At 42.2% G+C, this 25,925-nt stretch overlaps 1 protein-coding gene across 3 annotated transcripts in view; it reads left to right on the top strand.

Moving 5' to 3' along the window:
* Window positions 1-25,925, top strand: part of LOC134353593 (src substrate protein p85-like) — a 92,770-nt gene that overhangs the window by 45,734 nt on the left and 21,111 nt on the right. The window contains exons 6-11 of one of the 3 annotated variants that reach the window (XM_063061688.1): window positions 115-169; window positions 930-1,040; window positions 6,434-6,544; window positions 9,929-10,039; window positions 20,986-21,096; window positions 24,137-24,192. In XM_063061688.1, the coding sequence (XP_062917758.1) occupies window positions 115-169; window positions 930-1,040; window positions 6,434-6,544; window positions 9,929-10,039; window positions 20,986-21,096; window positions 24,137-24,192 (555 nt within the window). The remainder of the gene's footprint in view (window positions 1-114; window positions 170-929; window positions 1,041-6,433; window positions 6,545-9,928; window positions 10,040-20,985; window positions 21,097-24,136; window positions 24,193-25,925) is intronic. The other 2 variants (XM_063061690.1, XM_063061689.1) reach the window with 2 other exon arrangements.

Raw genomic sequence — 25,925 nt, 5'->3', positions numbered from 1 at the left:
AGCCTGCTTATTTGACTCTTGAGCAGACCTCTTGCATGACAAACGTGTTGGATTACTTTTGCAAAGATGCTCCCAGTGCAGTCTAAGTGAAGGATTTCTACTTCTCTCTTTCAGTCTGCTGTGGGGTTTGAATATGAAGGCAAGACTGCCAAGCACGCATCGCAGAAAGGTACTGTGCTTTCAGTGGTTGGGATTTAGACTGGGAACACATGTGCCGATATCTTGTTATATACCCTCGGAGGATTTCTGACGTTTTTTTGAATAGGACTTTTGCTTTACTGGAAATGGATCGAATACTCTTCCTCTGTGCTGTAAGATTCTCTATAATGATCTCTCAAAATTTGTTACATGTGATTTGTTTTTCATGCATGAGCCTCTACTTGAGTTGTCTCTCGTATGTTTTACGGGATCTTCCAGTGAACCACTACCAGACTACCTAACCAGATGTTCTTTATTTTAGTCTGATGCCAATTGCATCTTAATTTTAATTCAGCTGTTCTGTCTAATGTGTGTTTATAGTTTATTATTGGTTGTAAAACGGATGTATTTTGTTGGAATACAGAATGCTCTGGGAGCAGTTCTTGTCAATTGGACAATATCTTGCCCTTTCTTCTGATATTGCCTCCTCCCAGATTTTCAGAACTAACAAAAAGAAATGGCAGGCTAACTCTTTGAGTTAAATTCGCAACTATTGGGCCACTGCCTTGTGTACTTTTGGAGCCAATGCAACATAACACTCCAGCAATATTAACTTCCCATTACCAATGCAGCATCCTAAATTAGAATGAAAGGTAGTTATTTTCTCTGGTACTGCTTCATAACTGGGCTGCCTCTTGTTGCTTAATCATGGGGGAGTTGGTGCATTTCTGTCGCAGTCGATGATTATGCATGCTGCACTGTTGATGCTTTTGCTGTGTTGAATTATTCAGACTACAGTACTGGTTTTGGGGGGAAGTATGGAGTGCAAGCTGATCGAGTGGACAAGAGTGCCCTAGGCTTCGATTACCAGAGCAAACCTGAGATTCATGAATCACAGCGAGGTGTGTCCTTTTTCTTCTTCCAATCATTTCTCATTCTTCAGCTGCAGCGGGAGGGTATGGTTTACATTTGGTGATGTTGGTGCTTCGGGGGGAGGGGGGGGCGTCATTTGGCACACTCTTCCTGGATTTGCGACTGACCTGTTATGACTCTCTCTGCATTTCTGCTTTAATTCCACCAACTGTCTTCCCTCGTTGAAGTGGAATTATCAGCGTTTCCTTTTGAAAGGTTTGTAACCCCTCAGATTCTGGAGGTTTTCGTGTGCATTTGAGTTGGAAACTGTTGTCTCGTAAATACCAGAGCATTCTGTAGAGCGAGGCTGCAGAGGACGTGAATACGATAAATGTCAGTGCTCAAGCAGATCGACTGAAACTAGAGTGGAGCATTACAGGAAAAATCCAGCGTTGGTACACGGCTGGAATGCGGTAGAACCGGTCTTCCTGAAATTTCCCCTTGCAAAGCAGGTTCAGGCTGAAGGCTTTGACAATAAGACATCAACACTGAAGTCATTAATATAAAATAAGAGACCTTTTCCTTTTCCTTTATGGGAATTGCGAGTGTTCCATTATTTTATGAACCTGGGGGTTGAACTTGGGGAAAAGAATTTAATAGACCATTGATCAAAAATCATGTGGTTTTTTTTTACAGTTGTGCTTAAAAGTTCAAGAGCCTTCATGTGTTTCCTAAGGCCCCCTTCCGTAGTCATTATCTTGACTGTTCTGTTACCCTCTAAAGCAGGGGTTCCCAACCTTTTTTGTGCCTTAGACTCCTACCATTAACTGAGGGGTCCATAGACCCCAGATTGGGAACCTTCTATCTAAATAGTGTATGACGTATTGATTGATTGAGATATACCGTGGAATAGGCCTTTCTGGCATTTCGAGTAACCTCCGATTTAACCCTAGCCTCATCACGGGACAACATACAATGACCAATTAGCCTACTCGCCAGCACATCTTTGGACTGCGGGAGGAAACTGGAGCACAAAGAGGAAACCCACACGGTCATGGGGAGAAACGTACCAACTCCTTGCCTTTGCATTTCCACTTGTGCACATTAAGTTTTGCCTGCCGTGGATCTCCCTTCTGTCATGTCTTACTCAACCCAGACATGAGGTAATATCTGATCTCTGTTTGTTGGTTCCATCAAGGTTTCCACACTCCAGGTGCAGCTTAGAGAATGACAATCACCCATCCTTTCCAAAGCAGCTTTCAAGAATTAGCAAATGAGAAAAGTCTGCAGAACCTTATATTGTTTGCGTTCTATCATTTTTTTCTGTTAGCTCAGCATCATCACTTTCTCAAATAAATAACGTTGGTGAATATACTGTTTTTAACTAAGTTACTTCAAAATTTGTTGGGCACGTGGACAAGTGGTTAAGGCGTTCATCTAGTGATCTGAAGGTCGCTAGTTTGAGCCTCAGCTGTGGTAGCGTGTTTGTGTCCTTGAGCAAGGCACTTAATCTCACATTGCTCTAGTCTGTACGAGGAGTGGCGCCCCACACAGACTTCCAATCTGCGCCTTGTAAGACATGAAAATGCCTGACACAGGCCTCTCATGGTCTGAGTCGACGTTCCCCCCCACTTCAAAATTGCCATGGGTGATCATGGTCTTGACCATGATTGTTCTTAGCAAATTTTTCTATAGAAGTAGTTTGCCATTCTAGTGTCTTTACAAAGACGGGTGACCCCAGCCATTATCAATACTCTTCAGAGATTGTCTGCCTGGCTTCAGTGGTCGCATAACCAGGACGTGTGATAGGCACCAGCTGCTCGTACAACCATCCACCACCTGCTCTCATGACTTTCATGACTCTGATCGAGGGGCTAAGCAGGTGCTACACCTTGCCTAGTGGTGACCTGCAGGCTAGCGGAGGGAAGGAGTGCCTTACACCTCCTTTGGTAGAGACGGATCTCCAGCCCACCACCCAATTGGACATGGCACATGATGATGATGAGATCAAAATTAATGCATCTTCCTCCTTGTGTTAAAGTATTTAATCACCATGTTCAAAATAGCTTATACATTATACCAGCTCCAGTATAGTAGATGGAATAACTTTTCTGTGTAAGAAGAGAGCTCCTCGTTCTGATTGCTCCCTTGTTGATGGTTCCCATTGATAAGCTTCTTATCTAAAACAGTAGATTATTTACTGGATAGTGACCTAGTTGACCTGAATGTACAGCTAGACTCGCTGGTATCTGTATATCTGTGGATGTCAGGTCTTGATAATTGCTTTATCCATCTTCAACTGGTTCAGTTGAATCTGATGAATCCTGTTGCACTGGTTTTGAAATCTATCACCTCCCCTGTCAGAGATGGTTGGACTGCTCAGTATCCATGTGTCTGTTGTACAGTACCGTGCAAAGTTATTAGGCACATATATATAGCTAGGGTGCACAGTACTGTATTTGCCAATGTTGAGTGGAGAGTAAGTTTGTAAAGCTGTCGGGAGCGAAGGATGTTGGGAATGGCAGAGGTGGAGCGCTGCGGACACACCCAGCCCTGAGACACCAGGCAAGGTCACTTCCAAACAATTCCAAACAGAATGTCTCTCTGGCGCTTCCCCTCTCCCTTCACCCAACCATGATTACCCTCTCCCTGCCCCCTTCCTACTCTCAGTCCACAAAAGAATCAGGTTTATCATCACTCATATATGTCATGTAATTTGGGTTTTTTTGTGGCAGCAGTACAGTGCAATAACTACAGCATTTGCAAAAGTCTTCGGCACCCCAGCTACATATCTGTGCCTAAGACCTCTGCACAGTTCTGCACATTAGCTTCACAAGAGCAGCAGTCAGTTTTGGAGTGTCTGACCAGTTGAGTAGCTTTATTACTATGGGATCACGATGCATAGTAATAATGCCGAAGCCAGTTTTAATATGCATTGGTTGCATGGCAGCCTGGTGTGGAAGCACCGATGCACAGGATTGCAAGAGGCTGCAGGGGGTTGTAGACTGAAGTCAGTTCCACCATGGGCTCAACCCTTCCCATCATCAAGGACATTTCAGCACGTCGTGCCTCAGGAAGACGCATCCATCATTCTGGGCCCTCGTGCCATTTCATTTGTACATCAGTCTTACAAGAGTAGCAGTTAGTTTTGGAGTGTTTGAGCTGTTTAGTAGCTTTATTACTATGGGATAGAGGCATAAGCACGAATGCCGTGGCTGGTTTTAATGCATCGGATCATAAGTGGCCGAAGAGGATTGTAGACTTGGCCAGTTCCATCTCTCGTTATAACTCTCCCAATTTTTGAGGACATCTAGAGACCCTCAAGAAGGCAGCATTCATAATTAAGGACCCTCACCGTTGGAACCTGGCTTCTTCTCAATATACCATCAGGGCGGAGTTACAGGACACACGCTCATCATTTTAGGAGCTTCTTCCCCTCTGCCATCAGGTTCCTCAACTGTCCATGACTACTACCTCACTATTCCTCCTTTGCACAGTTTTGTTTCGTTTGTTTTGCAACCTGTATTCTTTTGTTATGCCTGTTCTGTACTGCTGCCATAAAACAGGTAATTTTCTGACGTATGTGAATGACAATAAACCAGAGACTGATTCTAATAACCACAAGAGAGGGGTGTTGAGTAGTTGGTTTGAACCGCTGAGGTTCACATGTTGTAGATCCTCCCACGTTGCTGTTGGGTACAGAGTTTTAAGATTTGAACAAGTGACCACGAAGGAACATAGAACATAGATTCTGAAATATCTTAAGTCTCCAAAATTATATTGATCTCACCCTTTTATATAGCGAAAGGCTAAAAATCCGTAGGTCACTGGATTGGATAATTGTAAAGACATACATTTCTTTAAACAAAGACATTTTTTCTGAGTGTTTTCTTACCATCTTTATTTTTTGATAACCTCAAGATAAAGCCACTCTCGCTAAAGGAAATGGCTGGAACCTGGGTGATAGCGATGGGATAATATTAGGCATGGAGCCAATAATTAACAAGATACAATGATCCTCACCCGAGTTTATAATTAACTGTGTGTGCAGGTACACGTCCTCATTGGATATTGGGTATTCGACTTTGGATATAGGCCCTCGTCTTTGCCTCTGATCCTGCCAAATCTATAGTTCTGCATGACGAAGTGCGTAACGAAAGTGTGTGTGTGTTACAGGAATCCTGCATGCTGTAGAGTTGAAAGTAAACAGAGAACATGAAAGAACATTAGCAAGTAAATTCAAAGAAAATTGTACACCTCTTAGATACATTAGGGACATTTAAGAAACTCTTAGTTAGACACACAGCTGACATAAAAATGGAGAGATGAATCCAACCAAAGCCCTGTAACAGCAGTAGCACCACTTCCATGTCCTTGTGTTCCAAACTTTTTGCAGGCTTGGATTATTGGCAGTCTTTAAGTTCAGTGGAACAAACACAAAATGCTGAAGGAACTCAGCAGGTCAGTCAGCATCTATGGAGAGTGGTTCCCTGGTACAAAGAGATGGACTCATGACCTCACGGTCTACCTTGTTATGACCTTACATCTTATTGTCTACTTGCATTTCACGTTCCCTGTAACTGTAATACTTCTGTCCAGCATTCTGTTCTTCCTCTCCATTGATGAAGCATGACCCGCTCAGCTCCACTACCATTTTGTGTTGCTCTGGATTTCCAGAATCTCTTGTCTTTAGATTCAGAAGAATCCTTTAATTGGACCATAGTTCCCAGCAGGAGTGCTTAAGATTTTTATTTCCCATTGAAAGTAATTTTTGCAGCAAATTCATCACATGGAAGTCATGGTCGTAGGGTCACAGTTTAAATGGAAGCATATATTGTTAGGACGAAGGGTCTTGACCCGAAACGTCGACTGTACCTCTTCCTAGAGATGCTGCCTGGCCTGCTGCGTTCACCAGCAACTTTCTTGTGTGTTGCTTGAAATTCCAGCATCTGCAGATTTCCTCATGTTTGCATATATTGTTGGTATTTTTAATTTCTGGTACTATTCCTTTTACTACAGTTGTGTAGATCAGGGGTTCCCAACCTGGGGTTCACTGACCCCTTGGTAGTGGTCCATGGCATTAAAAAGGTTGGGAACTCTTTAGCAGATTGTTTGATACCAATTGTATTTGCAAGATCAGCCCAGTTACCAAGATAAGCAAGGCTGAAGACCTTGAAAACATGGTTTGCATTAACTAGCTTACAATGCACTGCCCTTATCTGCTGTTCAGGTGACGTTATTTTTCAGAGCAAAGCATAGGGGAACATCGTCTCCCTCTGGTGCACAGTTAACACTGTCACAGACAAAGTTAAGCCAACACTGCAGCTTTGCCAACCTTGATGCAGTCTAATGAGCCTCCGCCATCTTTGGTTTGTGCATTGTATTGTCTGTTCAGCTCTTCTCTCCTGCTTTAGTTTAACCAAAATGGTGTGTTTTGCTGCAGATTATTCCAAAGGATTTGGTGGCAAGTATGGAGTGGAAAGGGATAAAGTGGACAAGAGTGCTGTTGGCTTTGAATACCAAGGGAAGACTGAGAAGCATGAATCCCAAAAAGGTCAGCAGTGTAGTTTTTGTTCTGGTTGTTTTATTTGTTTGGGTAGAGGTTTGCTTAACTGTTACTGAGCTGTGATTCCTCGGTTTGGGATTGAGAGCCAGTCAGGAATTTCAGCACTTGTTTAGTCGTGTGTGACTGGAAGCTACTGCTTATTCTTGTGATATCACAGAATGGCATCATTCAGCTCATTGCACTCACGGTAAGTTCCACAGTCCCATTCCCCTGTAATTCTGCAACTAATTCTCTCTCAAATGTTTCTTAGTACTCAACAACAACAGATATTTTAATTGACGGGTCTTGTGGGAGACCGGAGCACTCAAAGGAAACTGCAACGGTCATGGAGAGAACATAAGCTCTGTGTTGACCGTGTCCGAAGTCAGGATTGGGTCTGGGTCCTTGGAGCTATACGGCAGCAGTACTAACGGCTGCATCACTTCCCCATACAAATGTTATGGTGTTAACAGTGACATTTTTAATTATGCTCTGGAACATAGTCATAGAGGACTATGGCTCAGAAACAGGTCCTTAGGCCCATCCAGTTCTGTAACTGTTATTCCGCCTAATCCCATTGACCCGCACCTGGGCCATAGCCCTCCATAACCCTCCCATCCAAACGTCTCTTAAGTGTTGAAATCAAGCTTGTATCCATCACTTCCAATGGCAGCTCGTTCCACACTCGCACCACCCACTGAGTAAAGAGTACTAACATTTTACCTTTCACCCTAAATCAATGACCTCTAGTTCTAGTCTCGCCCAACCTCAGTGGGAAAAAAAACCATATACTTACACTACCTATCACTCTCATAAATTTATATACCTCCATCAAATCTCTTTTTATTCTCCTACACACCAGGGTACAAGTCCTAACTTTGCTCTGTAATTCAGGTCCTCAAGTCCTGGCAATACTCTCTCTACTCTTTCAATCTTAATGATATATTTCCTGTAAGTATGGACAGAGTGGATGTGGCAAAGTCGTTTCCCATGATGGGGGAGTCTAGTACGAGAGGGCATGACTTAAGGATTGAAGGGCGTCCATTCAGAACAGAAATACGAAGAAATTTTTTTAGTCAGAGGATGGTGAATCTATGGAATTTGTTGCCACGGGCGACAGTGGAGGCCGAGTCATTGGGTGTATTTAAGGCAGAGATTGATAGGTATCTGAGTAGCCATGGCATCAAAGGTTATGGTGAGAAGGCGGGGGAGTGGGACTAAATGGGAGAATGGATCAGCTCATGATAAAATGGCGGAGCAGACTCGATGGGCTGAATGGCCAACTTCTGCTCCTTTGTCTTATGGTCTTATGGTCTAAGTAGGTGACCAAAATGGCTCAGTAAGGGATGGAGATTGTTTTTTATGCCCACCAGTGGATTGCTGTAAAAAAAAATTTTTGTATTTTGGACAGTTGCCATTATTCTGAGCTGGTGTATACTCAAGACAAGATGCAGAATAAAGCTGTGCTTCATTTGTAGTGGCACTCTTCTTTAAACATGCTCTAATTATACTTATACCCTGCGATTGCTAGAAAATTCAGAGATTGGGATTTTCAACTGTTTATCAAGTTGTTACGATACAGGAGAACTAGCAGGACTATATAGTGTTAGGATTGGCAGGGACCAATTGAATGTGACATTTAATTGACGGGGCAATTAACCTATTGTTACTGTGGACCAAAGTTCAGTTGGGTTTAGGATCAATACAAAGATGCTAGGACCAGAGAGGTTGAGAATATAGAAGTAAAGATGTATTGCTGAAGCTTTAAAAGGTGCTGGTCAGGCTACATTTAGAATATCGTGTGCAATTCTAGGTCTTTTATCTAAGGAAGGATGTGCCTGCCCTGGGGAGGATCCAGAGGAGATTCACAAGAACAATCATGAGAATGCAAGGCTTAACAGATGAAGCTTGTTTGGTGTTAAATGGCTCTGGACCTATATGTGATGATGTTCACAACAATGGAGAGGGGAAGGAAATCTCACTGAAACCTACCAGGCATTGAGCAGAAAAGGGGATGTTTCGATTAGTGGGAGAGTCTAGGATCTAAGACCACAGCCACAGAATAAAGGAGTGCCCCTTTTAAAACTGGGGTGAGAAGGAATTTCTTCAGCCAGAGGTGGTGAATCACTGGAACTGTAGCTGTGGAGGGCAGTCATAAGGCAGAGGTTCATAAGTTCATGATTGGTAAGGGACTTAAAGGTTATAAGGCAAAAACAGTAGACTGGAGTTGTGTTTTTTAAAAAAATAACGATTGAATGGTGGAGCAGACTTGATGGGCTGAATGGCCTAATTCTGCTCCTAAATCTTATAGTGCAGGCTTTTCTCTGGCTGGAAGGCATGGAATGAGGGCATAGTATCCTTGGAAAAGGAATTTGGGACTAAGATAAGGTACAGTTCAGAACTCTGGGAATTCTCTGGCCCAAAGGACCCTGACTACTCACTGAGTTTATTCAGAATGAAGGTTGATAGACAATGAATTGGAAAGTGGGAGTGGATGGTAACATGGAATTGAACGAGGTATCATTGAATGGTAAATAATCCGGACAGACTGTTCACCTCGGACATTCATGATTACACCCAAGGCCAGGATGTAATGCTGAAGCTTTATAAGGCATTGATGAATCCATTTGAAGTATTGTGGGCGGTTTTGGGCCCCAGATCTAAGAAAGGATGTGCTGGCATTAGAGGTGGCCCTGAGGAGGATAACAAGAAAGATCTCAGGAAAGAAAGGGTTAACGTATGAGGTGCATTTGATGCCTCTGGGCCTAGACTTGCTGGAGATTAGAAGAGTGAGTGGGGGAATCTCATGCATCGAATATTGAAAGGCCTGGATAGAGTGGATGTGGAGAGGATGTTTCCATTAGTGGGAGAGTCTACGACCAGAGGGAACAGAAGGATGTTGCTTTACAACAGAGATGAGGAGGAATTTCCTTAGCCAAGGGTGGTGAATCTGTGGAATTAATTGTCCAATCAGTTGTAGAGGCTAAGTCATTGGGTATACTGAAAACAGAGGTTGATAGGTTCAAAGGTCAAAGGCCAAATCACAAAGTCCTGTCTCCAGCCAGCTTAGCTCTCCGTGGCATGGAAGCCTCCAATCCTATGACAAAGTTGTGGTCCACTTGGAGGTTGTTATACCACAGTGCATTGCGTAATGATCTTATCTGTATAAACAATATGCAAAGCAAGCTGTTCACTGTATCTCGGTACATGTGACATTAATAAACCAATAACAATCCTAACAGCGCTATTCCTAGTTAGCAGTGCAAGGTGCCCTCGTTCTGTGCAATGAATATTCGTTTAAAAGCCTCCAACCTCCTTTCAATCCTTTGAGTCTGCAGTGAAACATTATCAGAAATGACTTCCACACTAACCAATGCCATTTGATGTAACTAGATTATGTCAAAGGCTTCGGAGGCAAGTTTGGTGTCCAGACGGATCGGCAGGACAAGAATGCCTTGGGTTGGGACCACCAGGAAACCACACAGTTGCATGAATCTCAGAAAGGTGAGTGGTTGGCAGCTCCATGCTGGTCTAAAGATAGAGGGTACAAGGACGGGACTGACTGGGAGCCTGAAGACTTATAGACTTATGAAGAAGTATGGACTCAATAAGTTAGGAATAGCTTTTCCCTTTGCCATCAAATTTCTGAGCGGTCCATAAAACTACATCATCATTCCTTTTTTGCACTAATAATTTATTTCTGTAGTTTATTGGTTCTTGTCTCTGCACTGTGCACAGACACCAACAAATGTCTCATCATACGTCAGTGATAATCAGTTTGATTCTGGATTCTAGAGTTCCTGCTGGCTCTCTAGTATTTGAAATTCAAAATCATGGGCGAAGAAATAAAAGCAGATGATGGGGGGGAATAATGAGAACGATGGGAGGAGGGGAAAATAGAGCAGTGAGGTGAGAACAAGAGGAATTAATAAATTTATTCACTGTCTGAATGGAAAGCTTAAAGGGGACCTTGGAAAATTGCTTACAGGTGCTTTAAAGTTCCTGAAATGTTTCAGTATCTGGATTTAGCCATGTAGATCAGACGTCATAGGTGGCTCCATTAGTCCCACGTCCTTTCCTATCGAAATTCCTGTCCACGCGCCTTTTGAATGCTGTCATGTCTTGGCCTCTTCCATTTTCTCTTTCTTCTTGTTCCGAGAACCACTGCCCTCCACATGTGGGGGGACAAATTGAGATGTCAGATCTCCTGAAATTTCTTTCTTTCTCTCTCAGTCCCTCACACCTTGGACATGCTCCCTCTAGTTTTTCCCTGTTTTAGTCCTTCATTTTATCAATCTCCATTAAGGTCACACCTCAGCCATGTATGGTTCCAAGGAGTACAAACCCAGCCTATCCAATCTCTCCTTGTGACTGCAGCCCTCCATTTTAGGCAGCTGCTTGGAGAATCTTCTTCTGCACACTCTCCAGTGCTACCCCATTTCTGATGCTCACACTGGGTGAAAGCTGGAGTTGCTTTTTTTTAGTGGAAAGAAAGGGGGCAAAAGTGGAAAGAGAAAAATGCCTCTGGAAGTTGTCAGCAAGGAATCCTCTGGTAAATGTTTTGGCTGTGAGGATTGTTGCAGAGAAGCATGTTTGCACATATACGAACACAAGAGATTCTGCAGATGCTAGAAATCCAGAATAACAAACACAAAATGCTGGAGGAGCTCAGCAGGTCAGGCAGCATCTATGGAGAGGAATAAACGGTCGATGTTTTGTGTTGAGATCCTTTATCAGGGCAGTTGGTCTGTAGCTGCATAGTTAGTCTCTAAGTATTGACTTCTGTTATTGGAGTTGCCCTGATTTATAGTGGATTCCGGTTAATTGTAACACATCAGGACCAGTACATTTTTGCCCAATTAAGTGGCTGCCCCGATTAGCCGAAGTTTCATGGAAGAGTTTAAAAAGGTTTAAAAGATACAAACTGAGTAACAAATTATGTATTTAAATGAAATACAGAACAAAGAGCACTATTAATAGTTCTACAGTACTATAAATCCGTATTAGTCCCTGATAGTTATCGGCTGAAGAAATCATCCAGTTTATGCAACACACAGCTGCCTTCACACAATGCTATAGATGATTACATCCTCCAAATCTTCACTTTCATTGCAACATTCAAGATGATTGTTGGTATCTTTGAATCCTTGGTAGTTTCTAACTTGTTGAAGTCGTGAAATTGTTTCATTTTCTCTCCCGGCCTTTTCTGTCCTCTCTAAGCCTGAATGCTTTAAACTGCAGTGAGCAAAACAGTTCTGAGTTGTCTTACTGCTTGTGTCTCCCCAACAAACAGACAAAAATCACTGCTTTTTGACCACAAACACATGCAACTGATGCTATTTGCAGTACTGTTTGTCTAAGCATGGTGTAGCTTTTAATGGCCATACAAGTGTATGCGACTGACGCTAGTTAGAACCTGTTCAACAACTGTCTTCTGTCCCAATTAAGTGGCATAGTGTCCCAAATAAACAAAGGAATTCCAGCAATTTTCTCGATTAGATTTTGTCCTTTAAGAGTTGTCCCAAATAACTGGTTGCCTTGATTAACCGACAGGCCAATTAACTGGAACCCATTGTACTAGCATTTGCTAGATAGCATAATGGATTTGGCAAACACAGCTCCTTGCCAAGCTACTGTATATCATGGTGTGCCCTTTCCCAATATAAATCAGGCAAAGGGTTGGCCTTTTAACCTGTGCTTATTTTTTCCCTCAGAGGGTTGTACTCTATTCAAGAATATGCAACAATTAAAAAATACTCAGGATATCAATTTCTAGTATTGAAGGAACGCAGCCCGCCCTCCACTCGTCTATTGCTCATTCTGTACTTTTACCTCTTCTCACCTGCCTATCACCTCCCCCAGGGTCCCCTCCTCTTTCCCTTTCTCCCATGGTCCATTCTTCTCTCCTATCAGCATCCTTCTTCTCCAGCCCTTTATTTTTCCCATTCACCTGGCTAAAACATCACCTGCTACCGAGCCTCTTTCCCCTCCCCCCACCTTTTTATTCTGGCATCTTCCCCCTTCGCTGCTGATGAAGCGTCTCAGCCTGAAGCATCAAATGTTTATTAATTTCCATAGATGCTGCCTGACCTGCTGAGTTCATCCAGCATTTTGTGTGTTTTGCTTTGGATTTTCAGCGTCGGCAGACTTTCTCATGGCCACGATCCAAAGAAATAGCTGCTTTTAGAAAGAAACTAAACTTTAGTAGCAACAAACCACTCTTAGTATGTCTCAAAGCAAAGAACAGCCGCCATTAAGTTGTTTCAACACTAGAACCCATTTAGCCTATCACATCCATATCAGGAGAGGGATCCCATCTATTTCCCCCTCTCATTTTCTTGCAGCCACTCCATTTTCAATGTTACTTTTTGCCCCTATACTACACAACTTATAGTTGTCAATTAACCTACCTAGAGAAAGATTGAATTGAGATTCTGAATTACACAGAGTTGCATACAAGCTACACCATGGAAACTCTCATGGTCTAGATCAGGGTATCCTTGTGTCCACAGTCCCCTCGGTTAGTGGTAACGGTCCATGGCATAAAAAGGGTTGGGAACCCCTGGCCCACGTGAATCTTTTCCTATCTTTCATGCAGTCCAATCAATGTGATCTCCTATCCCTTTTTCCTTTCCCTCCACCCATCCCCGCTACTGTCTGTTTCTCCCACTTTCCACTTTGATACATATGTCTTCTTTTTATCTCAATCTTTCAAAATAGTATTTTCCACAGTCCCGGGATAATTATTTTACAATGTCTTTATTTTAGGTTCACGGTTCCAGCGCCTTTTGTATGTTGTCCCCGTGATTGCGCGGATTTCGTCCTGGTGCCCGAGTTTCCTCCCACAGTCCAAAGGTTTTAGTTGGTTAATTGGTCGTTGTCAATTGTCCTGTGATTAGGTTAGTGTTAGATAGGTGGATTGCTGGACGGTGCGGCCTGTTGGGCCGGAAAGACCTGTTCCATTTTGTATCTCTAAATAAATAAAATAATAACTGCATTTCACTGGCGTGGCTTCATGTGGGAAATGAAGTTGTTGTAAGCCAGGGTCTGACGTGGTTACAGTTTGTTCTGCCCAATGTAAAGGTATTGAGTAAGCATTTTGCATAGTGCCTGCAATGTGAGACATGGCTGGAGGCCTAGGCCTGGAAAGTGGTGTTATCCACAGAGGTTTTGTGCCGACTAGTGTAAATGGCATTGACTGAACAGCCCCCTACCCTGCCATAAATTTCTGTGATTCTATAAATAAAGGAGAATTAATCTGGTATTCACTAATGGCTCTCTTTGTGGTTTGGTGCTTGGAACAGGAAGAGAGAGATTGATGTGAACAAAACTGAGGTCTCTTTGTTTATTGAAGTTTTAGCTGTTACGGTGGTCAGCAAGTTTAGCCTTCAGCAGAATAGTCTGCATGTCCTGCATGGTGCTGACATGAATAGATTCCTCATGTGAGGCTGGCTGTCGACATCACGCGTTGGTGATGAGGAAGATTATCAGGATAACTGACAACAAAGCAGCTGGTGCTGATTATCAGATGCTGGCAGCAAAACTGCAAGTCGGCAGGGATTTGACAATAAAGGTTTTAGTCAGGAACACAAAACTGTAGAACCCCACTCTTTTCTGCCTTGTCATTCATTGCAACTGCACCAAAGGCAATGTCCTTTCACCCACCCCAGAAGGATTAGTGTGATTTTTTTTTCAATCTCCCCGCTGAATGGTTTCATGTCTGTGCCTATGCTTTTTTTTTATTGATCTTCATTGAGTCATCGAACCATGACAATGCAGGATGATGACTTCCTTTCCAGCTAACCTATGCCTGTCCTCTAGAACATTCCAGTTCCATTACCTCATTGTTTTCTCTGCGGTTTATACCTTTCCCCTTACAAAGTCTTTTTTCTGGCCATACAGCTTGTAGAATCAGAATCAGGTTTAGTATCACTGACGTATGCTGAATTTGCTATTTTGCAGCAATAGTACTGAGCAATACATAAAGTATACTATAAATTACAAATGTGTACATGTGTTTTTCATATACACACATATACAGTATTGTGCAAAAGTTTTCTATATATATTTTATATATATATAGACTACCTAAGAGCTTTGCACAATACTGTATATTATATCTTTTCAGTTACCAAATAACTGTTAATGCTATTGAACAAATGCTGGCTGGTGGTGTAGTGGCAGCAGCACCAGACTTCAAGACAAATGTTCCTGTGAATCCAGCCGGCTCCTTGCATGCTTTACATCTGTGCCGGGTTGAGTGCCGAGCTTGCAACTCGGCCCCGTAAAAGAACAGACAAAAACAGACTAAGGAAACGGCAAAAATGCCACCCGATGTGAAAGGAGCAGCGACTATGGAGCTAATACAAAGCTTAATTACTCTTATTTCTGGCTCCCAGCCACCTTAGCAAACACTGCAAAATAGCAATATAGTGGACTCCGGTTAATTGGGCTTTGAGTTAATCGGGGCAGCTGCTTATTTGGGATAAAATCTAATCAAGAATATTTAATTAAATAAGCAGTGTGAGAACTGAGGCAGTGTTCACAGGTTCATTGACCGTACTGAAATCTGATGAAAGCTGTTCCGTGCGTCTTTGGGCTCCCACGACACCTCCCTGATGGTACTATAGGGAAAAGGGTAAGTCCCGGGTGGTGAGAGCCCTCACTGATGAATGCTGCCTTTTTGAGGCATGGCCTGTTGAAGATGTCCTTGTTTGGTGGGGAGGTTGGTGTCCATGATGGAGCCAGCTGAGAGGTGGCAGTTCTGCAGCTTTTCCTGATCCTGTGCAGAGGCCTCTCCATTCCAGCTGGTAGTGCAACCAGTTAGAAAGCTCTTCATGGTACATCTTTAGAAATCACTTCTGTGCAGAGAGAATTTTCCAAATAAAATAAATTCTAGTGGGTTTTTTGCACAATAAAGTTTCCTTTTGCAAAAGCACCTTTGATAAATGCACTTTGGAATCAACCATAAACCTGGCTCTGCTTTAACTTTTGAGGTGAGGGAACTTGGCAAATGGAATGTAATTTATTGCCTCCCCGACATCCCGCAGATTCAGCCAGCTCGACAAGGTTTCATCTGAAGTCACATGGTGTCATTGGAAAGCGAACTGGGATGGCCTATCCCACGTTGCTTTCTGATTTGATTCAATCACGTACATTGAGACAGCTGTACCCGCAGCATTGAAAGTTTAGCTTTAGTTGTCACATATACATCGAAACGTACAGTGAAATGTGTCGTTTGCATCGAGGATGTGCCGGGGGCAGCCTGCAAATGTCATGCTTCTGACATACCCACACTTCCTAATCTCATACGTCTTTGGAACGTGGGAGGAAAGCAGAGCACCTGGAGGAAACCCATGCAGTAACGGGGAGAACGTACAAACTCCTTACAGGCAGTGGTGGGAATTGAGCCCAGATCTTGCAGCTGGCACTGTAAAGCATTATGCTAGTGCCTACACTATCATGCTGCCCTACAAACTCTCTGCTGTTCCATTTTATTTCTTTTATTTTCAGCTCTTTTCTATTATTTTCATAATTTTGTTGAAACCTGTTCTCATTCTTTTTCCATTTGCGCAGCATAGAAGCTGAGAGTTTATCAGCGGCGTATAACTTTCACCTTCGTATGTAGGGTCAAATACAATGGACCATCTTGATCCCGAATATTTACTGCTCCGAGGGGCAAGCTTTTAAATCCAGTGAGTGCAGGAAATGATATGGAACAGGAAAAAAGGTCAGAACATTTGATACAGATGTGGAAAGTGGGGAAAAAAGGTCAATGCCCATTAAATTTCCTGCTGAACTTAAACCAACCTAGTGCGAGTTGTGTGTTACGTGTCACTTCTTTGGAAAGTATATTTAGTGCCTTTACAAAGAAGGCATGCTAGTGGCTGTATTTCACTTGGAGTTTGAGGATATTTATTATGTCACCAAAGACTTGAGCAAATTTCTGCAGATGTACCGTGGACAGCATTCTGGCTGGCTGTATCGCTCTCTGATATGGAGACACCAATGCACAGGTTCAGAAAAAGTTGCAGAGGGTTGCGTACTCAGACAGCTCCACCATGGGCACTAGTCTGGTCACCATTGAGAACATCTTCAAAAGGTGGTGCCTCATAAAGGTGGTATCCATCATGGAGGACCCTCACCATTCTGGACGTACCCTCTTCCTATTACCACCATCAGGGAGGAGGTACGGGTGACTGAAGATGCGCACTTAATGTTTTAGGAATAGCTTCTTCTCCTCCGCCATCAGGTTTCTGAATGGTCAGTTAACCAATGAGCATTGCCTCACTGCTTTTGCTCGGAGTTTTCTTGAAGGAATGCCCCTGTTTGCTGATTCAGATACAGGTTATTTATCAGATGTACATCAAAGCATACAGTAAACTGTGTTGTTTGTCTTAACAACTAACACAACCTAAGCACATGCAGCTCACAAGTGTTGCCATGCATCTTGGCGCCAACAGAGCATGCCCACACTGTTCATTAGAACGGCATAAGCAACAATGGCAACAAGACAGGACGACGACAGCAAAACGAGCCTCTTTTGTCCCGCCTGGGCATCCACACACATAGATGTGCTCCAAGCCAAGGACAGACCTGCAGCCTCCAGTGGGTGCAAAAGCATTGGGCCTCCGACTTCCAGACGTGCTGACGTCAGTCTTTGAGCTTTGGGCTTACATTTTTCAGTATTGACCCCCAGGACTCACCAGTCACAGGACCTTGCACTGCAGGTCTCAAACTCCAGACTCGCATACGCCTCAAACTGCGAGCAGAGAGTCCAAGATGGCACCAGGCACTTAGGGTGGCCTATTCATCTGTGGCAGCAGCTGTGGGTCCTATTTTGGCTTCATCAGTGCCCTTGGAAAGTGCAGAACTGAAATGGAAACTCAGCAGCAACGGATTGTGTGTAAAGTAGGAAGAGACCAGCACAAGCCCAGGATGTCGCAGGATATGGGCCAGCATGGTAGAGTAGCAGTTAGAGGAACATATAAAATCAGGGTTTAATTCACGCTGCTGTCTCCAAGAAGTTTGTATGTTCTCTCTGTGAATATATGGGTTTCTTTCAGATGCTCTGGTTTCCTCCCACGTTCCAAAAGATGTATGTGTCAGGTTAGTGAGTTGTGGGTAAGCTATGTTGGTACAGGAAGCGTAGTGAAGTTTCCAAGCTGCCCAGCATAATCCTCGCTGAATTGATGCAAACAACACATTTCACTGTATGTTTCGAGGTGCATGCGACAAATAAAGCTCATCTTAAAAGAAGGCAAAACCAAAATGTCACACATTTTATGTACAGTGTCTATAAAAAGTATTCACCTCCCCCCACCCCTGTGGAAGTTTTCCTGATTTGTTGTTTTACAACATCGAGTCACAGTGGATTTAATTTGGCTTTTTTGACACTGATCAACAGCAAAAGACTCTTTTGTGTCAAAGTGAAAACAGATCTCTACAAAGTGATCTAAACTAGTTACAAATATAAAATAACTGATTGCATAAGTATTCACCCCGTTCAAGTCAGTTTTTAATAGATGCACCTTTGGCAGCAATTCCAGCCATGAGTCTGTGTGGATAGGTTTCTATCTGCTTTGCACACCCGGACACTGCAAATTTTCCCCATTCTTCTTTACAAAACTGCTCAAGCTCTGTCAGATTGCATGGGGATAGTGACTGAACAACCCTTTGCAAGTCCACCCACAAATTCTCAATTGGATTGAGGTCTGGACTCTGACTTGGCCACTCCAGTACATTAACTTTGTCGTTTTTAACCCATTCCTGTCTAGCTTTGGCTTTATGCTTGGGGTCATTTTCTTGCTGGAAAACAAATCTTCTCCCAAGTCTCAATTCTATTGCAGACTGCATTAGGTTTTCCTCCAGGATTTCCCTGAATTTTGCTGCATTCATTTTATCCTCTACCTTCATAAGCCTTCCAGGACCTGCTGCAGAGAAGCATCCCTACAGCATGGTGCTTCACGATAGGGATAGTGTGTTTTTGTTGACATGTAATCTTTAGTCTGATGGCTAAAACGCCCAATTTTGGTTTCATCAGACCTATAAGAAGCTTCTTCCAACTGACTTCAGAGTTTCCCACATGCCTTCTGGCAAGTTCTAGAGGAGATTTCATGTGAGTTTTTTTTCAACAGTGACTTTCTGTTTTCCATTCTCCCATAAAGCTGTGACTGGTGAAACACTTGGACAACAGTTGTTGTATGCACAGTCTCTCCCATCTCAGCCACTGAGGCTTGTAACTCCTCCAGAGTTGTCATAGGTCTCCTGGTGGCCTCTCTCACTAGTACCCTTCTTGTACGGTCACTCAGTTTTTGAGGACAGCCTGCTCTAGGCAGATTTACCGCTGTGCCATATTCTTTCCAGTTCTTTATCGTTGACTTAACTGTACTCCAAGGGATATTCAGTGACTTGGAAATTTTCTTGTATCCATCTCCTGACTTGTGCTTTTCAATAACCTTTGTGCGGAGTTGATTGGAGTGTTCTTTTGTCTTCAAGGTTTTAAAACACCTTGACTGCACACAGGTCTCCAAAAACAGATCTCCATTTAACTAATTATGTGACATCTGAACACCAATTGGCTACACCAGTGATGATTTGGTGTGTCATATTAAAGGGGGTGAATACCTATGCAATCAATTATTTTGTGTTTTATATTTGTAATTAATTTAGATTACTTTGTAGAGATCTGTTTTCACGTTGACAAGGAAGAGCTTCTTTCCGTTGATCAGTGTAAAAAAAAAGACAAATTAAATCCACTGTGAGTCAACGTTGTAAAGCAATAATACATGAAAACTTTTGGGTGGGGTGGGGTGAATACTTTTTATAGGCACTATATAGACACTGCTGTTTAACTAAGTAACACACTATTTAAATGAAATACAAAATAAATTATATAGCACTACAGTACTACTAAAGTACTATAAAAGCATATTAGTTTCTAATAGTTATTGGAGAAATTCATCCTGTGTACTTGTAAGCTGCCTTGTTCTTTTGATTGAATATAAATTAACAAAATCACTGTAGACTCTTTGTGCAGATAATGGACTACTTTCATACAATGCTTTTGACAAACTCATCTTCCAAATGTTAATTTTCATTGTAACATTCGAGGTAATTGTTGATACCTTTGAAATATTCATCGTTCTTAACTTGTTGAAGTAGTGAAATCACTTCATTTTTGCTCCTGGCCATTTCTGGCATCTCTAAACCTGAATGCTTGAAACCACGGTGAGCAAAACTGTTCCCAGTTACCTTGCTGCTTATTTCTCACCAATTATCAGTGACAAAAATCACTGCTTTTTGAACACAAACGCATACAATGGCCAGCTCCTTGCATATTTTCCATCTGTCCTGGGATGAGCATTGAGCTAGCCACTTGGCCTCATAAAAGAACAGTCAAATGCTATGGAAACTGCAAAAATGCTGCCCGTTGCACCATGATGCACGAAGAGGAACAACAACAACAAACCAATTAACCTATGGCTCAATTAACTGGAATCCACTGTATATAAATATATATTTTTATATTATAGACATACAAAAGTTTATTCAAATGCTTAAGATATGACAGCAATGAACTGTTATACAATATATAGAACTTTATAAATCACTCCTTACAGTTTCAAATTAAAATAGCATTATCACTGTCCACAACGCACTGAAGCCCCTGAAGGGCCAACTGTTCCCAAAAGTCTCCCGTAGTTTGCTTTTTAGTAGTACAACAACTTGCTCACATCCTCAATGATTTTTCTATTATAGAATCAAGTTTGCTTATTTGAATTGAAATATTTGTTTATACGTAATTTAAACCCTGCAGAAGCTAGAAATTCAAATTACTGTCAGAACAATTGCAACACCTCGACAGATTGGGTAGTATATGTGGGAGGGGAAGCGGAGGGTAATGTTTCAGGTCCGTGACCTCCTTGTCAGATCTGAGATGTTAACTGTTTCTGTCTTCACTATTGATGTCAGTCCTGTTGAGCACTGAAACATCTAAAAAATTCTTTTTATTTAATATTTGTCTTCAAAAGGTTTTTATCCATTGAGCATTGATTTCACCAAACATTGTGTCTTTGTTGGTATTGTAAAATATATCAACAAATTTCTGCACTTCAGAGGAAGGAGCTACCATGTTTTGTGTGCATTTCAGCTCTAACTTCATAACTGCATTTGTTTTGGTGACTGACCTTGGCAAAGTTGGAGCATTGATTTAAACTTGATTGTGTGGGACTAACTGTTGTCTTAAGATGCTGCCATTTAACCAACTGTTCTTATCTTCAAAAGCAGCACAATTTTAATGAGTTGTTTTAAAAAAAGTAATCTGTTTTGTAATTTTGTACCGTGCCTGTCTTTGTTGTTCTGTTTTTTAACCTGTTAGATGTTTGACCTAACCTGGCTTGTTTTCTCTGTTGTCGTTATCTTTATCTTGGTTGCCTGTGGATTCACAGACTATAAGAGAGGTTTCGGCGGGAAATATGGTGTTGAGACAGAGAAACAGGACAAATCTGCGGTGGGGTTCGATTACAAGGAAAAGCTGTCCAAGCACGAGTCTCAACAAGGCACAGTTCAATGCCAGGCCACACCTGGGTTTCTTCACGTTGCATTACATTTCAGCACAGACTCTGTCGGCAGCTTAATCTTTGAATTAGTGTCATGCAGTGTTAAAAAATGTGTATTTATTTCCAAATCTGACCCCTGCTCCCCTCCCTTCTATCAAACGTTACCCCTTCTCTCCTGAAAAGTAACTTATCCTTGTGACCAAGAACCACTTTGCTCTTTTCCGCTCCTGTGATTCTTGAGATTTCAGGAAGTATCCAATCCTTTTATAATTATTCCTCTCAGCTCAGGATGGTAAAACCTGAGGTACGGGCATAGCCAAGCACACTCATTTCCCAGTTGCTGGGAAATTTGAGCTATTCTAGTGGTATTTATTATTGCGGCTTCCTGGAGATTTCGTAAATATTGCAGTGTAGCCTAATTGTTTAATGCCATTGTGTAGTGCCTTTCAGATGATACTGGTGGTCAGTATTACTATTGGGACAATGTATGTCCTGTTCATGTTCCACAGTCTTTCAATTTCCTCTTTTAATTCAGCATTTTTCTTGTGTTTTTCACTTACTGATTTCTGAATATTATGTGTGCTTGGATTGGCTATCTATCATTATTATTATTATTATTAGAGCATAGTAACCAGCCCTTCCGACCCAATGAGACCATGCAGCTCAATTACATCTTTATCACCAATTAACCTAGTAACCTGTATACACAGTCCTTTTGTAACTGAAGTGTTACTTTATAGCGTGTAGGCTCCAAAATGAATATAAACACGAGATTCTGCAGATGCTGGAAATCGAGAGCAACACACACAAAATGCTGGAGGAACTCAGCAGGTCAGGCTGCATCTATGGAGGGGAATAAGCAGTTGACGTTTTGGGCCGAGACCCTTTATCAAGACTCAGCAAGTCAGAGGTCAGTCCACTGGACTACAACAGTACGTCCTGATGGAGGGTCTCAGCTGAACATCAACTCGTTATTCCTTTCCATTGATGCTGCCTGACCTGCTGAGTTCCCGAGCATGTTATTCCCAAAGGAATATGTTGAATTATGGATTTCGTGTAGCCATCTCTTAATGTTACTTGGCTTCTATCAGTGTCTATACTGATGTAGTGAAGTTCCTAAAACCTGTGGTACTGTTTAAATATTTTACTACATAACACAAGAACAGTTAATTATCCCCTGATCCTGATGGTCTATTCATTAAACAAGTGATTGATTCAACCTTTTTGGCCTCAGCTCCACTTTTCTCTTGTTCCCAGTGATATTTAATTCCCTCAGCTGTAAAAAATTTATCTGTCTCAACGTTGACTATACTTGGGACATGTTCTCCACAGAGTACATTCCGCTGATTCACAACCTCTTAAGAGAAGTTCTACCTTATCTCAGTCTTAACTCTTAAGATTTTTAAACAGATTTGAAGTACTAAGTTCCTAATTTGATTGTCTCTTGATTAATTTGAGGGGAATTGAACAAAGTTCAAAGTAAATTTATTATCAAAGAATGTATATGTCACCATATACTACCCTGAGATTCGTTTTCTTTCAGACATGCACAATAAAGAAATGCAATAGAATCAATGAAAAACAACACACAAAGGCTAACAAAGTTAATGTGCAAAAGAAGATAAACTCTGCAAATATAATAATAATAATAATAAACAGTAAATAAATAATATTGAGGACAAGAGTTGTAGATTCCTTGAAAGTGAGTCCATAGGTTGTGGAACCAGTTCCGAGTAGTGGTGAGTGAAGTTATCCATGCTGGTTCAGGAGCCTGATAGTTGAAGGGTAATAACTGTTCCTGAACCTGGTGGTGTGGGACCTAACCTTCCTGTACTTCCTTCCCGAAGGCAGCATGGCCTGGATGGTGGGATCCTCCCATGTATCCAGATTTATGTCCTGCATTGATCCATGTCAGTGAAGAAACAACAATGGAGTGGAATTGAAACGTCAGCTGTGTATTTGCTGCTGTAGATGCTGCCCGCCCTGCTAAGTTACTCTTACATCTCCAGTTGCTCTGGATACCAACATCTGCAGTCTGTTCAGTCATCAAGACACTGACGATAGCTTATTGTCTATTTCACCATATTTCCAGAGGCTTGAATTGAAATTTCAGGAGTTGGTCAACGCACATTGGCAAGTGACCCCAAACCTGGCCAGGCAGATTAGTGATGATGTCACAGGCCCTACACTCCACACCATTTACTTATTTTTTATAGATACGGTGTGGAACAGGCCTTTCTGTCCCAATGAACCATGCTGCCCAGCAACCAGCCTAATCATAGGACAATTTGCAATGACCAATTAACCGGTATGTCTTAAATGGGAGGAAACTAGAGCATCTGGAGGCAGCGGAAGTGGTCACGGCGAGTATGTACAAACTCCTTACAGACTGCGCTGGAATTAAGCTCCGAACTCTGATGCCACAAGCTGGATTGGCGTCACGCTAACTGCCAGGGCCCACTGTGGGCCCACCTTCCCACAGGTGACTGCAATCTTGGGAACTAGGGGGTGCGGAGCAGATAAAGACGAGAGCTTTGGATCGTCTAGTTAGCTCTGGGGTCCAAGGGCGAGCAGGGCACTAAAGTAACGTTACTAAGAAATGCCCAGAAGGTCTGTGCTGTAATGTGGTACATTTTCTTTTTGTCTTTGTCCTTTCTAATCTGTAGACTCTAATTTTGCTTGTGTGTACTTATCGTAATCAAACCATCAACACCTCTGAAAGCCTGACTTAGCATGTCTTAAGTAATAAGGTAATTCACTCCAGCATCTCATTTCCTCTCCTGTTGAATCACAGATTTCGCTTATCAATGTCAAATGGCACAAAGCAAAGTGATAGATTAATATTCTCTGACAGTATCATTTCTTTTTCTCATGGCTAATCTAATTGAGCCTGATCAAATCTTGCCTGTCATTTAAAATGAGAGCTTCTCACATTAAGTTTGGCTGCCTTCTTTGAGTAATGCATGGTCATTCTGCTCTGTCCTGCGTACAGTATCTCGTGGGGCAGCTGAAACATAACCCTCTCCATCTCTTCATTCAGATTACTCAAAGGGATTTGGTGGCAAGTATGGGGTGCAGAAGGACCGGATGGACAAGGTGAGTGGAAGGAATGAACTGCTTTTGTACGTGTAAACGCACAAGGTTCTACAGACGCTGGAAATCCGGAGTAACACACAGAAATGCTGGAAATCCAAAGTAACACACACCAAATATTGGAAATCCGGAGTAACACACACAAAATTCTGGAAATCCACACAGAATAGTGGGAGATTTCAGCAGTTCAGGCAGCATCTGTGAAAAGGAATAAACAGTCCACATTTTGGGCCCAGATCCTTCACCAAAGTACAAAATATATTTATTATCTAAGTATATACAAAATATACACCTTGAGATTCATCTTTTCGCTGACGAGCACAAACAAGTACAACAGGATCCACGAAAAACCAGATGTAGAGTATGTATGCTTTTTCAGTATGATCCTATTGGGTTTTGACCAAGTGATGGGAAACAAAGATTCTGCCTCATCCAGCTTACCACACACAAATTCTATTTATTTGTCTCTACATTACAAACTACATGATTTGATGTGAGTGGAGGAAGCCAGATATTAGATCCAATTTCTTTCTACACCAAATTTTCACTATGGTGTCAGGACCACTTTGCACTCGCTCCCTCTCTCCATCTGTCTATTACAGATATTCTCTTTGTTTACTCTATTCCTTCCCCTTCTCTGTCTGTTTAAAACAGGAATGCCTCTGACATTTCTATCCTTGGCCATCTTCTGGCTAATACATTTCATCCTTCTTGCATAGACTATTTTCTAAATGGGGAGAAAATTCAAATTTTGAGGTGCAAGGGGACTTGGGAGTCCTTGTGCAGGACTTCCTAAAGGTTAATTTGTAGATTGAGTCTGTGGTGAGGAAGTCAAATCCAATGTTAGGACTGTTTTTGAGAGGACTAGAATATAACAACAAAATTGTAATACAGAGGCTTTGTAAGGCACTGGTAAGGCCTCACTTGGAGTATTGTGAGCAGTTTTGGGCCCCTTATTGAAGAAAGGATGTGGAGAAGGTTCAAATGAGGCTCACAAAAATGATTCCGAGATTAAAAAGTTTATTATGTGAGGAGCGTTTCATGGCTCTGGGCCTGTACTCACTGGAGTTCAGGAGAATGAGGAGGAATCTCATTAAAGCCTATCGAATGTTGAAAGGCCTGGATAGAGTGGAGTAAAAGAGTCTAGGACCAGAAGACACAACTTCAGAATAGAGGGGCGTCCATTTAGAACGGAGCTAAGGAGGAATTTCTTCAGCTAGAGAGTGGTGGATCTGTGGAATTCTTTGCCACGGCAGCTGTGGAGGCCAAGACTTCATGTATATTTAAGGCAAAGGTTGATAGATTCTTGATTGGTCAGGGCATGAAGGGATACGGGGCGAAGGCAGGAGATTGGGCCTGAGAGGAAAAATGGATCAGCCACGATTAAATGGTGGAGCAGACTCGATGGGCCAAATGACCTAATTCTGCTCCTACTGTATATCCTATGGTCTTTTATGTGTTTAAACCAAGATTGTCTCTGACCTTTCTATTCTTGGCCATTTCATCCTTCTTCGTTCAATATCACAACTTCTCCTCATTCTAAGTGGATGATATTGATCAGTTTCTCTCCCCCTGTAGATACTGCCTGACCTGCTGAATAATTCCAGCGTTTTCTGTTTTATTTTAAGTAACCAGCCCTGCTCTTCCAGCACCCCTTAGAACTGACAGCACAGAAGGATACTAGTAGACCCATTATGTTGTTGATTTCTCTCTACTGCATGGTTAATTCTAATTTC

Source organism: Mobula hypostoma, chromosome 11 (assembly GCF_963921235.1).
Source record: "Mobula hypostoma chromosome 11, sMobHyp1.1, whole genome shotgun sequence".
In the NCBI taxonomy this organism is placed as follows: domain Eukaryota; kingdom Metazoa; phylum Chordata; class Chondrichthyes; order Myliobatiformes; family Myliobatidae; genus Mobula; species Mobula hypostoma.
This window is presented reverse-complemented; position numbering and strand designations above follow the sequence as displayed.